The 15,063-nt window shown below is 40.4% G+C and overlaps 1 protein-coding gene across 4 annotated transcripts in view; it reads left to right on the plus strand.

Moving 5' to 3' along the window:
• The first annotated feature begins 1,512 nt into the window (after positions 1-1,512).
• Positions 1,513-15,063, plus strand: part of LOC109472255 (symplekin-like) — a 26,921-nt gene continuing 13,370 nt past the window's right edge. For all 4 annotated transcript variants that reach the window (XM_019771906.1, XM_019771907.1, XM_019771905.1 and 1 more), the window contains exons 1-21: positions 1,513-1,717; positions 3,365-3,487; positions 4,162-4,235; positions 4,663-4,789; positions 5,188-5,294; positions 5,492-5,555; positions 5,697-5,744; positions 5,989-6,092; positions 6,824-6,921; positions 7,221-7,279; positions 8,390-8,485; positions 9,076-9,122; positions 9,568-9,616; positions 10,542-10,685; positions 11,181-11,244; positions 11,818-11,912; positions 12,476-12,610; positions 13,088-13,205; positions 13,530-13,616; positions 14,106-14,286; positions 14,898-14,979. In XM_019771906.1, the coding sequence (XP_019627465.1) occupies positions 1,628-1,717; positions 3,365-3,487; positions 4,162-4,235; positions 4,663-4,789; positions 5,188-5,294; positions 5,492-5,555; positions 5,697-5,744; positions 5,989-6,092; positions 6,824-6,921; positions 7,221-7,279; positions 8,390-8,485; positions 9,076-9,122; positions 9,568-9,616; positions 10,542-10,685; positions 11,181-11,244; positions 11,818-11,912; positions 12,476-12,610; positions 13,088-13,205; positions 13,530-13,616; positions 14,106-14,286; positions 14,898-14,979 (1,992 nt within the window). In that variant the 5' untranslated portion in view covers positions 1,513-1,627. The remainder of the gene's footprint in view (positions 1,718-3,364; positions 3,488-4,161; positions 4,236-4,662; positions 4,790-5,187; positions 5,295-5,491; positions 5,556-5,696; positions 5,745-5,988; positions 6,093-6,823; positions 6,922-7,220; positions 7,280-8,389; positions 8,486-9,075; positions 9,123-9,567; positions 9,617-10,541; positions 10,686-11,180; positions 11,245-11,817; positions 11,913-12,475; positions 12,611-13,087; positions 13,206-13,529; positions 13,617-14,105; positions 14,287-14,897; positions 14,980-15,063) is intronic.

Here is a 15,063-nt window from a genome sequence, read left to right on the forward strand (position 1 = left end):
CTCTTCTGAACTCCTTCAATAAACATAAATAAACTTGATAGTTAAGGTTTATTCTTTGTTTATGGCGAATGCTCAGATAAAATACAGGCAAAACTAAGATGTTTTTGTTTTCATGAACACACTGTCCTTACACAGGCACCCATTGTTAACCAGCTATTTAAACATTTGAGGTCACAAATAGGCATAAAATTGGTGTGAAATTGTTTAGGTACAGTACCGGTACTGAGGGATTAGGTATTTTGGACCTGTACCTAATCAATTTTTCCGGTACAGTATCGGTACTGCGTACCGGTACACAGCTCTACCTATGGCTATGTGATAGCCCAGACTCAGCCCAGGCAAATGGGCTGTGTCAACTCTGTGCCATATTTTGAAATTTGCCTGTTGAATTTGCTCATGCAATAAAAGCACCTTTCCCAGCTTTTAATCTCATTTGTCTAGTTGAAGTCCATTAATGTCTGACATACATGTATGCTTGTTTGTTGTAAAATTATGCTATCGCGAGTGTCATTGATATGTGATCAATTGATTCTAGAAGAACTGTTTTGACATCCAGACAAAATGAAATGGTAAGATGGAATAATCTCCAAGCAGATCCTTATCGGTGGCAAAAGACAGTTTCCATTAGCCATAGGAGTTTAGCCATCATAGCTGTCAGTGGCGAGCTAAACTCCTATGGCTAATGGATACTGTCTTTTGCCACTGATAGGGATCTGCTTGGAGATTAAGATGTAACACTGTTTATATATGTACGAACATGTATGTTTGGAGAAAGTGTGAACATTTTTCGAGACCTGTTAGCGTTTCCCCCACTCCTGTTCTCAGTGAAACAGCTGAAAAATTGTAATTTGGACCCTGCCCAGACTAATAAAAGGCTTGTTTAAATCATTTAATTTCCAGGTTTAGTTGCCTAGGTTACCGAATCGATTAAGTCTTGAAAAAGCACCTTTATGTGCGTCATCAGGGCAACATGTGGCATGTCTCGAATGGGCTGGCATTTTTCTTTTCCTTTAAGGGCCCTTTAAGGTATAATGAAAAGGGCATATCAAAGGTTAATGTTAATTGGTTTCCCAGCAACTTCAGTGGCAAGGCTAAATACCAAACTGTTGCTTGGCATTGATTTTAAGATTAAAGTCGTTGCCCATGAGTTGTAGAGACACAACATGATATTGAAATGGCACTATAAAAGGGTGTGGATTGCAAGTGGCTTGTGCCAGTTTTCTGGGCATGTCCTGAAATTTTGTGTTTTTGGTCAAAACAAATAATGGGTATTTTTGTGGTTTTTGAAAATTACAACTCAATTTCCTTCACTACTTTCAAATTAGGTAAATTGTCTATGCTTTCTTAAGACGAAAAAGCGAAGAAACGTAGCCTCTTGAAAATACATCACCATGAAAAAGTAATCCATCTTTCATGATTTCGAAACTGAAACCTTGGAAGTCTCGTCTGTTCTGCGTTTATGACGAGCGTCGCAAGACGGCGTTTTTGAGCAGCCGACGTGCACGCTGCATTGTGGGCCACATCAAACATGGCGGCGTGTAGTTAGAAATTTCGTGCGTTTCTGAAGAATCGACTCAAAATCATATCATTCCCGAGGACCGGTTAAAATTAGGAGGATTTATTCACGATGGCCGCGGACAGTCGCCTCTCCATTGCCTCTCAGTTCTTTCTGGAGGACGAAGCAGGTCCTGTTGAAGCTGTATCAACCTCGGATAAGGTAAGCTCCTACCGGTTCAAGATTTTCTTCATGATCTGTAACAACGTTATGTAACGCCATACATAAAGTTATATATTATTTTGCCGTATATAAGACTCTATATGTACTGCTGGTGAAATAAACCACGCCCAGTTTGTATATCTGGAAGGTAGTAGAGTTATGCAACATGTGAAAAAAAACTATGATGCTGCTGAAAAAAACTATATCTTATAAAATTCCTCATATATTTTGCTGCAGTCACACTTGCCTTGATGCCACAGACCACAAAGTGGTGCAAGTTTTGAATAAATTATCTGTACGTCAGATTTTTGCCGAGATGTACTCCTGATAACCACGTAGCATTATGCTATCTTTAAAGTGTGTTACTTACATGAGGGTCTGCATGGGGGGGTCCTGGCAACGGTTAACGGTAAAATCAGCAGGACCGATAACGCTTAACGGTAAATTCAGGACGGTCAGCAACGCTTAACGGTAAATTGATAGGCTTTTTTTTTTTCGAGCTGCACTAGCACTGGACTTGGTATCCTCGCTTTGTGAGAAAAGGTGATCACTGACAACATTACGTATACCTTACATGTAATGAAGCACGCATTAAAGGTATGTGTTCCCTGTGTTTCCCACATGCCCTGGTCCCGGAGTGCGTCCACAAATAAAAGGGAGTCCGAGTCGGCCAGGGCTCTTCCCAGCTTGACTTTTGCCCGTTCGCACAGTCTTACCGATGGATTTTGAGAGGCTGGCAATCTGAGGGGGTCAGGGAAATTTAGGATTTTCAAGCCTTCAAAAACGCAATTTCCCGCATTTTTAGAGGCAAATTATGGTGTTGGGAGTGTCTGTCTGTCCTTCTGATGCTTTCATATTTTTACTCAAGATATCAAGTGAGCCGAGCGCCAAAGGCGCGAGCAATGTAGGGGGGTCCGGGGGCATTCTCCCCCGGGAAATTTAGGATTTTCAAACCTTCAATGACGCATTTTCCTGCACTTTGAAAGGCAAAATTAGGCGTAACGAAGAATTATTCATTAACGCTTAACGCTGAATTTAGGATGACAAATAACGTTTTACGTTGAATTAAAACGACCAATAACGCTTCACGATCAATATACTGATAACGCTTAACGTTGAATTAGAGCGGGCCGGCAACGATTAACGGTGAATTAAGATAGCCCATAACGGTTAACGAAAAAGGGCATGCAGACCCTCTTACATGATAACTTTATTGCGTAACAATTGTACAGGGTACAAATTATGTATGGCATCAACGACTACTACTAGTACATATAATGTGAACTATAAGTTAATGTAACGGTTATAGTTCATAAGGATAACCTTAACTAATGAAAGAGTGGGTGGCTAGCATGGGATAGGTATGAACTTTTACAATAGGATTGTTTGCCTGTTTTTAGATAATTGTATATTTCTAACTCTGTAAGATAAATTGTGTATTGTGTCGTATGTATTTGTATTGTATGTATATTTGTGAATGAATGCCAGGAAGACATGGACCACCGCTAATGGTCATTCTGAATGAAGTTTCAAACTATCAAAGTTTACAATCATTGGAGGAATTTCTAATATGCAAAAGTCAACATTACGTTGCCATATTATGATATGATAATTCCTCGATAAAAAGTTACTTGTTCCCTCCCCCAGGTGGTTGACCTGCTGAACCAGGCCTCCCTCATGCCCAAGGATGTACAGAAGATCAACACGCTGAAGCAGGTTCAGGAGCTGATCGTACAGAAGGACCCTGCACTGCTGGATAACTTCCTAGATGTGAGTCCTTTTTAAACTGATTAATGATTTTATACTGTAACCGAATTGTTGTGTACAACACGAATTGAGTAATTGCTGACTGTAAATATTGCTTTTGATTTTAACTTGTGTAGTTTTTGATATTTCGCAGTCAATTTCTGTAATATCGCTTCATCATTAGCCTTCGAGCTTCAACTATATCACTGCTGTGATATAGTTGATGTCATAACAAACCAAACCATACTGTAGATCAAGTATTTGCAGTGGTTTTGTGTTCATGGTTTTTGCCGTGACCTCTCGAACAGCTCTCTGACAGGGTTTTGCCCTAATATATATATGTGTGATACTCCTGGAAAAATAAGTAAAAAAACATGAAATGAAGTTGTTAACTTATCACATTGCAAGTCCAGAAACTCAAGACACCATCTTCTTTCCCCTCCTGTTTGTCCATCGTACCTTGATGAGGACGGTCAATGAGGAATTAACTCCTCTCTTTTATTGTGGAATTAGATCCCTGCAATAGTGCGTTATGCATGCAGTGCAATGAAATGTAAGGGAAAAAGCTGTAAGCTCAAATCTTTCATAAGACAAAACTTCCAAGCTCTATCATCTAACAGCTCTGTACAGGAGACAGTGACTATCAACTTGTTCCCAGTGTCATGACATGTGGTTGACAGACTGTTTGTTACCCACAGGAAATGCTGGCTTTCCAGCAGGACAAGTCGGCCGATGTCCGCAAGTTTGTGGTCGGGTTCATAGAGGAAGCCTGGTGAGTAGAGGAAAAAGAAAGCTGTTATTATATATATATAGTGTTATATATGACCTTTTTGTGTTCCTTCAGTTCTGCTCAGTATGTCGGTTAATCTTCAACATGCAAATATTGGCCTGACCACATTAGCCATTTTATTAGCACACACTAAGTAGACTATTTTGGCATGATAAAAAAAAGCTTTATTAGTTTTCTTTACAGTATCATTATGACAGGTTGTACATGATAATATCTTGTTCACTGAAAAACATTAAGAAAGGTAGAAAAAACAACACTGGAGTACTGAAAATGTTCAACCTATAAATTAAAGATGCATTATGGGCCATGGTTGACTAGTACATAGTACATAGTTACAGTAATTCCCAGATTTGCTGTACAGGATTTTATACTGAATGATTATAATGTTCTCTCCTGTTTCTCCCCACAGTAAACAGGACCCAGAGCTGCTGACTAAAGTCGTGGCCAATCTCAACATGCTACTGGAGGATGAGAACGTGAATGTGGTGAAGAAGGTCATCCTGTCCACAACACAGATATACAGAGTTGGGCTGTCGGTAAGCTATTTTTCAGTTTCAAAATCCAGCCTGAAAATGCTATGTAGACTGTTCTGATGATACTGGACTTAACTGCTGTTCTTACCTGTACTATATGCACATGTTATATATGTTGATGAAGTTTAGACATCCGGGTAGCGAGATACACAAGAAAACAGTTACTCAAGCAACTGGATCGAGTCGAAAACTGTCAGACGTTTCAAGTAGCATCCACTACTTTTAGTCAGTGACAAATGGAATCTGTACGTAAACCTGTCAGGTATTTATCAAAAAAATTAAAATTAAAAAAGAAGTGATAGGTAAAGACAAGTTTTAGACAACGTCCACAAAAAAAGCAAAACAAAATGTTATATAATTTGTGCATGATGTAAAAGACTTGTTATTGTCCTTGTGTCCAGTGGCTGAGTAAAGTAAGAACCATCTCAGAAGAGATGGAGTCGACCTGGGACATGATTGTCACCATGAAGAACCGCATCCTCGTCATGTTGGACTCCGAGAATGACGGGTAAGGAGGGCATAGGGAAGTGAATTGTAGCGTATAAAATTCAAAGGCAAATCAAACGTTACTTCTGGATAAATTACGAAGATTATTTCCAGACGTTTTGAGTCATGGATGTCACTCAAAACGTCGAAACATCCGAAGACGTTATCTTGTTTGTTGTTGTTTGCATGATATCATAACTCCTGTTTTGTCTGCTACAGTGTCCGAACCCACGTGGTGAAGTTTCTGGAGATGATGATTGTCGTCCTGAGTGCCAGAACACCTGTAAGTTAGCACCTGAAGTCAGTGACAACATTTAGTGTGGTCCTATGTGACTGTATAATGGCTTATGTTTTAGATTACATGTAATTTGAATATCCTTCTTTATATGTGTCTGTATCACAAAAGCTTTGCTGTTATCTGTAGGACTCAGACATTCCCAAGAAGACAGAGAATGACATCTCCCTTGACCAGGTAAGCTTGCAGGCTGTTTTATGGTAAGATCTAAAAAAAACCTGTTTCTGCCACCTGTGCTTACTATGTTATAGGCACAAAAGTGTCAGTAGCTTTATAGGAGTTATGTATTCTTGTTTTTGTAGAATTCAAATTTCAGTTTTTGTAAAGTTCAAATTTTCTTAACAGTGCCGTGTAGTTCCCGTTTAGAAGTTAGAAATTTTATTCAGCCTGTCCCACTGATGAGTGACTCCTTTTCACCTAGGTACCGAAGGGCCACCCTGTGATCAGGTATAACGAGCTGCGTGACGAGGGCACTAAAATCCTGGACATGCTGCTGGACTTCACTGCCTCTGCTCACATCTCCAGGTAGGACTTAGTATAGTTTGAAGCATTCTCATGCACTCACTCACTCACTCACACACTCACTCACTCACTCACTCACTCACTCACTCACTCACTCACTCACTCACTCACTCACTCACTCACTCACTCACTCACTCACTCACTCACACTCTCATCCTGTGATCTCAGACGTCGTGGGGGCATCACGACATCCAGCAGTGATCCTTGTTCTGTCCTCGGCCTCCCTGATCAGTTGTGCTGTGTTCAGGCCAGTCCACTTCTTGATGTTGTCTAGCCAGGTCTTTTTTGGCCTTCCTCATTCATTTCCTTCCTCTGGCTATGGTACCTTGCAGAATGGTCTTCGCAAGCGTGTTGTGTAGGGCTTGAAATATCACAGATTAGTGCAGGTAAAACTGGAGCTGTGCAGGTATTTCTGATGCCTACCTGCACCACTGGTCCATGTACTGGGTTTATCTATACGTGTAAGTTTATGTAGATTTTTATTTGCTGTATGACTGTTAACCTATGAAGTATGAAAGAAATGATTATTTTTGTGATGTTAGGCTTGTAAGTTCTGAAAAATTCTGAAAAGCTTTATCAATTGCTTGGTTAAATTTACTTAGATATTATTTACAGTAAATTTGTTTCCTTTAACATCTTCCCTGAGCGAGATGCCCAAGATAGGGTTTTGCTCAGTATTTATAGAATAGAATAGAATAACATTTTTCACATGAACCTTTACATGTACTTTACAGTATGAACCTGATGGCCAGTATGGGGTCATTGACCGCCATCGCAAAACAGCGCCCCCTGTATATGGCCAGAGTAGTGCAGGCGTTTGAATCCCTCCATGGTAGGTAGATTTTACATGTCTGTTTGAGGAAAAAGACAAAAAAAATTGAAGTAAAGTTGTACTTATATTGCACATTTGGCATTTTTTGGCATTGGCACTATCTGTGTATAACTAGTACCGGTACTTTAGAAAGTTTTCATATGGATTTGAATCATATTGGCCTAAGACAAGATGTTTTTGGAAATGCCAGTCCCATTTTTTTAATGATCTAAAATGGTATGGTCTTATAGCCCTACTTGATGTACTGGTACAGTGTAGCATACACTGTAAGTTAACTTCACATTTGTCCATATTTCCAGTGAACCTGCCTCCAACTCTTGCAAAGTCTCAAGTCAGCAGTGTCAGAAAAAACCTTAAGGTGAGAGTCTTAGCTTTTACAAGAATTGTGGAACCTGCAAGATGCCTGAGAAATATAACATCTTTTAAAGACATGTTATCAAAACCAGTTTAAGTTACATGTATGTATGAAACTGGCACAATGTATATTCTTGATGTACTTGTCTTTAATTGTGGAGGTATGAGTCAAAGGAAGCATAGGTCCATACATACATGTACAGGGGTCGAAATAGATTTTGGGGCCAACTTGCACTGGTGCAAATGAAAAAAAAAATACTTGCACCAGAAGAAAAATAGTTGCACCCTCCAAAAATACAGAAGTGATGGGAAACATCCGCTGGCAGCGACGTAGATAGTAACCTTCTGTTACTTACAAAAAATGAAGAAAAACTTCATGGATTCTGGTTTTGTTCCTTTCCACTCCAGTTCTTTATTAATTAATATTATTGGGTAATTCTACAGGTAGTAACAGTGGATAAAGCAAACTTGCACCATGGTGCAAGCAGGCAAAAAATTAGTTGCACGACACCAAATTTACTTGCACCAAGTTGCACACAGAGGGTTATTTCGACCCCTGATGTAGGTCCTCCTAGTTCTATCCACAGTAAAGAAACGGAATCTGAATTGTCACGGTCATCAGGTCTAGCCAAAACGAACAGTCCAGGGAGGAAGAAAGAAGGGTTAGGGCAATGGAAAAGACTGGAGGATAACAGCAGAGAATGAGAAAGTGAAACGTTACTAACTAGAAAAGTAACATTTGCAAAGCAAATGCATAATGTTTACCTTCGCATATGATCTGCTCTGTTAATTCTTCCTCAAACACATTCATGTATTTGGTCAGACAAGAGTCTAAATCCCTCCTGCTATAAAATTGCAACATTATGTAATGCAACACCAGTAACCATGGTGAGAGACAGTCTCGTTCAGTCAGGTCATAGGTCACTGTTTGGAGAAGAAGAAGAAGAAGAGGAAACGTAGCAAAAACAATATGTTTTCCTTCGGTAAACATAATTAAGAAGAATAGGAAAACAAGAAGGATTGAGAAAATTGGTGTATGTGATGACCCGAATAATTATTCTAAGGCATAGCTGAGATGAGAGATGTCTGTAATTGTTCTTCTGTTTGACCGTAGCTCCAACTGTCGACCCTGCTGAAGCATCCGTCATCTGCAGAGTTCCACTCCCAGATCACTACACTACTGCTGGATCTGGGGGCCACGCAGCAGGAGGTAAGATCATGAAAGTTCATCTGTGTTGGTAGTTACATGTTTGAAGTTAAAACTTTCGATCCAACACAAAAAGATCTCTCACCTAGAGCTTTCGACCAGTCACTCCAGTCTTCCTCAGTAGACTGACTCAGTGAGGCTAGTCACGTGGCTTCTTTGAAGTGTGACGTCAACACTGGGTCAAAGGTATCTGGTAGACGATGTAAACAGGAGGTAAGCTGTCCTCCAGTGTTCCTTTTGTCTGAAGAAATCTGTTCAACCATCTTGATCTGAGTCCTTTCTATGCTGTTATTGAAAGGAAAGTGATCTCAAACCAGTTTTAGCTCACTGAAAAGCTGCTCTGTTCAGTAGTTACAGGTTCATTGTACAGGTAAAACTCCCTCAGCTCTTTTAGACATGCACACTGAAAAGTAGACCACAGCTTAATATCCCATCCTCAGGACTGTGACCCTTTTATTTACAGTTGTGTGCATGTTGGGTGAGCAGCAACTTAAGCACTAGACTATGCACATTGTTATTTATTGTATGATTGTGTTTAATATTGCAGTACATGTATTTGGATGTTAACTCAGTATTATTTCTACCCAATGCAGCTCCAGAGAATCATCCCCAAGCCCTCCAAAGCTGAGAAAAGAGAAAGGTGAGTTCACTTGGTGAATGGGTTCATGCCTTCTTTTAATAATAATAATAATAATAATAATAATAATAATAATAATAATAATGCGGGTTTTATTTGAAACACCTCACAGCCCGAAGGCTGAATTACATGTCCCGTATATTGTATAAAAACATATTGTGAATATAATCATTACATTTTTCTGATTGACAATGTGTCCAGAAACGTTGCAACTGTAAATTTGTATCCAATTATAACATGTAGGGTAAACCAAGCTAAGTAAATGTAGAGCATGCAAGGCAGTGCCATGTGCAGCTAGCCTCTACCAGGCTTCAAAAGCAGCTAGAAAGAGTAGAAGTTAGCCAGAGACAACAAGCCAGGGGAGTTGGTCTGCTTAACCATTTTGTACTCTTTCCAGCCACTTCTGAAGCCTGGCCGAGTGCTAACAGTTGTTTCTTTCCTTCCTAAGGTCTGAGGGTGGAGAAACATCACAGCCATCGAAAAAGCCCAAAGTTCAGGTACTCTCTTTGTCAATATTGGTGCTAAGGCCTCATCATGCTACTCTACTTGTTGCTGAAACTTGCTTCTGTTCTTGATAGCTCTAAATGTTTTCCAAAACACTACAAGCTAAATAGACTTTAGATAATGTTTGTCTTTTTCACAATATGTTGCTTGATTACTAACTCTTACCGGGGGTAGTTCAACTGAATGAGAGATTGCAGCACTTTTCATGTATCCAATGTTGTTGTTGTACTTCCCTCGTCTTGCTCACATGTCTTGTTGACTGGGACCACCAGGATGACAAGGTAGAATATCACTCACTAATGTGCACATTAAACTTTTCAGCATGACAGTGTGATTTTTAGTGGGTTTACACTTTGTTTAAAGGCTACTGTGTTCACCATCTTTCTCCATTCTCTTCTATGCACCTGTATACTTAAGGATGAAAAGGTATTAAATTTTTTCAAAACTTCTGTACACTTGTTGCTGCTTGCTTACATAGAGCTGTTTTTATTAGTTCTTTAATGGCTAGTCCAGTCCTCTTTGTGCTGTTCTCAAACTTACTAGTAGTCTAATTTGTGTTTCTATTCTTCTCCTTACTCTCTCTACCTCCTTGCTCTAAGGATGACAAGGTACTGTTCATTCTCACTGTCAACTTGCACTTCTCTACCTGCCTATAATCGATTTGCTTTTGTGTATAGTTTATTTCCTTCCATATCCAACCTTTAATAGTACACAGTCTACAGTGTGTTGAAAGGAGTAAAAATGGTATTTCAGTTAAGTAACTAAGTATACTACCGGTAACTAATTATAAGCCTATAGAAACATCATGGCAAGTTCAGACATGTTGCTGGCTGTCATGATGCCCTTACGGCCGTCACGGTTATGGGACTTATGTACATACAACTAAGTATACACCCGTCCTGTGATATCCCCTCCCAGGATGAAGAGGAGGATAAGGTAGAGGAGAAGCCTCCTCCCAAGCTGGCTCCAGTCACCACACAGACGGCCAACGATATCACCGCAAAGTACCTCATCCCTCTGCTCAGCAATGACAACGTTGCTAACATCGTGCTGCTGTCCATGGTAAGGATTGCTCTGGCTTTGTGTATGTTGATCTCTTGTCTTTCCAACTGCCAACTCTGTTAAAAATCTTGTCAAGCAATGGGAGGTTGATAAAAAGTATTGTGGGTACCACCACCTTACCCTGCCCCCAACTGTTACTGCCCTGTACACTTTGTCTAAAGGAGAGAAGGACTGGTTGTCAAATCACACTAAAGAAACTCATAGAAACAGAAACTAATTTAGAAGGACATGAAATCCTATCAGCATTGAAAAACAAACAATCCTGGAGACTATTTTGACACTTTTTTTCTATTGACATTTTTAAAAATTTATTCTGACTATTCTGAAAATGAACATTGTTTTCCACACCTTTTGAGAGGAGAGGGACTGAAGCTAATGATTTTTTTGCGGTGAGAGTTTGTGTTTTGGAGTATGATGTTGAATGTGATGGTACAAATACTAGGCTTCCAGATGTATGTTAAACGTACCCATACTGACATGACACTCCCTCTGCAGGTGACCCTGCCTGACACCATGCCGGCGGGGTTCCAGTCCACCTACACTCCCATCCAGTCTGCAGGTATGATTGAACTTTTGAATCACAGTAAGGCATTGTGATTCATGTGCAGCTGAAAAAAGTTTTTAACTTGTCGCAGTAACAGACACTCTGTGTAGAGCTTTTTAAATCCATATGTTATATGTAAATATGTTTTAATCATGTCTCTATCTGAATTGTAATTGTCCCAACGCAGTTCAGGCGTTTTGGCTGCAATGTTTGTGACAATGGTATTGGTCGTGTGGGTGCGCCTCCTGCACGGCATTACGACCTCACTAGTGTTGCCACACAGTTTTTAACTATTGATATTTTTGTAGATAATGTATTACATGATATACCTTGAAATTGCATTGTACAGTTTTTTATGTTTAATGTATTATACTTGATGTTGATGTACAATATTTGATGTTAATGTTTTTCAATACTGAGATTTGTCTTGTATTTAATAATGTAATCTGCTTTTATATTCTGTATGTTGTGTTTGGGAGGTCAGGACAACTTGTAAAGGTGTCAATGCACCTGTTTGTCCTCCCTTCCACTTGTATATCTTGTGGTAAATTCAAATAAACAAATAAACAAAATAAACCACTGATATAGGTACGGAGGAGCAGGTGGGCCACCTGGCCAGGCTCATGGCCGCGCAGATGACGGCCGCAGGCATCGGGCCGGGGGTGGAGGAGATGCAGAAACAGGTGAGGCACACTGCATTTGAATGAAAGCTCATCTGTGTTTGTAGAATCCATAGTTGCAAAGTTTAAGCTCAGTTCCAACACAAAAGGGAACTCACCATATATTTTAGGCTGAACCCGTCAACCAACATCAGACATATGATGCAATTACTGACTTTCCGGAAGTCAGAAGCGTGATGATGCCAGGAGTGCATCAAAAGTGGTGGGAAGAACTTCCGGAAAGTTAGCAATTGCATCATACACCTGATGAAGGCTTTTGTGTTGGAACTGAGCTTAAACTTTGCAACAATAAACAAAACGATTAAGAATTTTAAGAAACAAGTACAGTCAAATCTGACCAAATGGCCACCAACTGCTCCTGGATTTTCTTCCGTACTTGCAACCATTTAGTGACCTGTTCAAGAAGACCACTTAACTTCGGCACCCTTGGTGGCCATGGGCAGACTTGACTGTAATCCCCAAGATTTTTATAAAACAGGCCAGAAGTAAAACTTGTAGAGCATCTTAATCACTTTGTGAAGAAACTTCTTCGTTTGTGACATTGATTTTGAATTTGTTCACAAAAGGCTGCCACCAGTTCCAAGAAAGATGTTGAGGAAGAAGGATCAGAACATCGCGGGAAACAGAGCATCCAGACTGTCGTGGGAGGGACGACTGCCCTGGAAAAGAAGAAACCAGCCCCACTACAACCTCAACTACAGGTATATCTGTTACAGAAACAGGAATATAGAATTTTACAGCATTGTGTATATGTACCTGGTACTTGTTTGGACTTTGTAGTACTTGTTGTTGTACAGTACTTGTTTGGACTTTGTAGTACTTGTTGTACAGTACTTGTTGGGACTTTGTAGTACTTGTTGTACAGTACTTGTTGGGACTTTGTAGTACTTGTTGTACAGTACTTGTTTGGACTTTGTAGTACTTGTTGTACAGTACTTGTTGGGACTTTGTAGTACTTGTTGTACAGTACTTGTTGGGACTTTGTAGTACTTGTTGTAGAGTCCATTTGAAGGATTCCCCTCTACAGGCACAGCCATTGCAGGAGGTTAATGGCTCTCTGAACTAGATACATGTAGATGGAAGATTCTCTCCGAAAAAGATATGCGCAATGTATGTTTCTTTAAGTGTTAAACCTTGGACATTGGCCAGCCCTTCACATGTATGATGGTGTATTCCAGCAACAAAAGAGTCGTCGCATCAAGGGTTTCCGGTTGGCAGACACCCTGAAGCCACTGTCTGATGATGAAAACCAGGGCATGGTGAAAGCTGCACTGAAGCGCATACTGGATGCAGAGCGTGAGTATGGCTTGTCTTCTTAGTAGTTTTCTTGAAGCATCCTTACCCTACTGGGGTTATCAAAGCTGGTATGATAAGCCAAAGAGTGGTTATACCAGCTATACAGATACAGATACCTGTGTTTGGTAGTTAAGAGTTTTGTAGTGCCATCTACATGTGACATTTGTTGGAGTAACTTTTACAATTGCTGAATTTGAAATTATATCATTCTAAGTATCATCTGGGACAATCTCATACTTTAGACAGTATTTGTGCCTGGTACATGTTTGGATTTCGTAGTACAGTCTGAATGATTCCCCGTCTGTGGTCTGTTGTCCTCTACAGGCACAGCTATCGCAGGAGGAGTCTCCCAGGAGAGGATGAAGATTCTGTCTTCACTGGTGGTGAACTTTGGGGACAACCTCATGGACAGTAAGGACTTTTACTTTCCTCTTCTGGAGTCTCAACTTTATACGATGAAGACATTATACCATCTACCATCATGTACAATGTTTTTGTGGAATCTCAGCACTCATTAGGGAGATAAAACATTGTACTCGTCTATTAGATTACATTTCTAAAGTGTCATTTTATGCTAGGATTCTCTTCGTTGTGATATGGTAGCCTTTCTGTTATGAGAATATGGAGAAAATGAGTAATAAGTAACTAAAGGTTGCTGTTTTCAAAACTTGCCAGCAGAATTTAATCACCTTTCATAGCTCACTGCTCACCTGGCCACCTGTAGACCTTCTATTCAAATCAATTTGATTTGATATGTAAAGGAACTATACCATCCCGTTTTCCATACTTTAATTGATAGTCTTTTAGACTGACTGAATGAGAATTCAGTACTCAACTGTATGACTTGAAGCTGTGAAGGTACATGTACATCAGTATGATGCCTTCTCCCCTTCATCTCAGTTGTACAGGACTTTATCCTGGAGGATGTGCGTGGGCGAGTGGAGCTGGGTTTCGCCTGTCTGTACAAGATGCACGCAGAGACGATCGGTAAAGGGAAGGACCCGTCGGCCCTGCAGCGGTACGAGCAGTGCATGGTCAGGATGCTGTCTGGGATCTGTAACCGGCCGGACCAGAGGGACGGGTGAGGAGATGAACCATGGCTTGGAATACTTTTTATCTGTCTACCTGCACTACTGGTGCTGGTACTGGGCAACCTTTGAAGCACAGTATGCATAACCTGGGAGCAGGTAGACCTGCACGTCGGCAGAACGTACTGCACCTGCGCGAAACCCGTAATACATTGTACATAGTACTTTGGCAGAACGTCTCATATAAGCTCGTATTTGCGCATATAAGGTTAACACTCCATCTGTAGTTTCCAAATGTTGTGTTGGAAAATATATCCTCTGCAACAGGGAAAATTCTAATGCAACGTTGACCAAAAATCCAACGAAAACCGTGAAAAATCAGAGTTATGCGCAGGCGCAGTATGTTCTGCCGACGTGCTAGGTAGACCTGCACAGCTCCACTTCTTTATAAGAGCCGACATTTTGATAACCGTTCTGACAGGCGATGATGACTGGTAGTCATGAAGATGACAGACTGTCATTGAAACGTTGGCTCTTGTAAACAAGTAGTTGTGAATAAAGAACTTTGATACTTAACCATTCACCAACCTGATGAAATTATTCACAGGTCTACCTAATGTGGTGTTTTTACTGGTGACTGACTCAGTTTTGCGCCCCTCCCCAGGTTGTTTCACCAGGTAGTGGCTGGCGCTCCCTACATCACTGACGGAGCCGTGAACATCATCCGTAACTTCTGTCTGGATGAGGTCGGTTTACTGCAGTGTTCTAGCTAGTGTCCATCTTTCCGTCATTTGAAGGAATTTTACCGCTTATGACAGACAAAATTTGCC

This window comes from Branchiostoma belcheri, unplaced genomic scaffold (genome assembly GCF_001625305.1).
Source record: "Branchiostoma belcheri isolate BF01 breed outbred unplaced genomic scaffold, Haploidv18h27 scaffold27, whole genome shotgun sequence".
Lineage (NCBI taxonomy): Eukaryota > Metazoa > Chordata > Leptocardii > Amphioxiformes > Branchiostomatidae > Branchiostoma > Branchiostoma belcheri.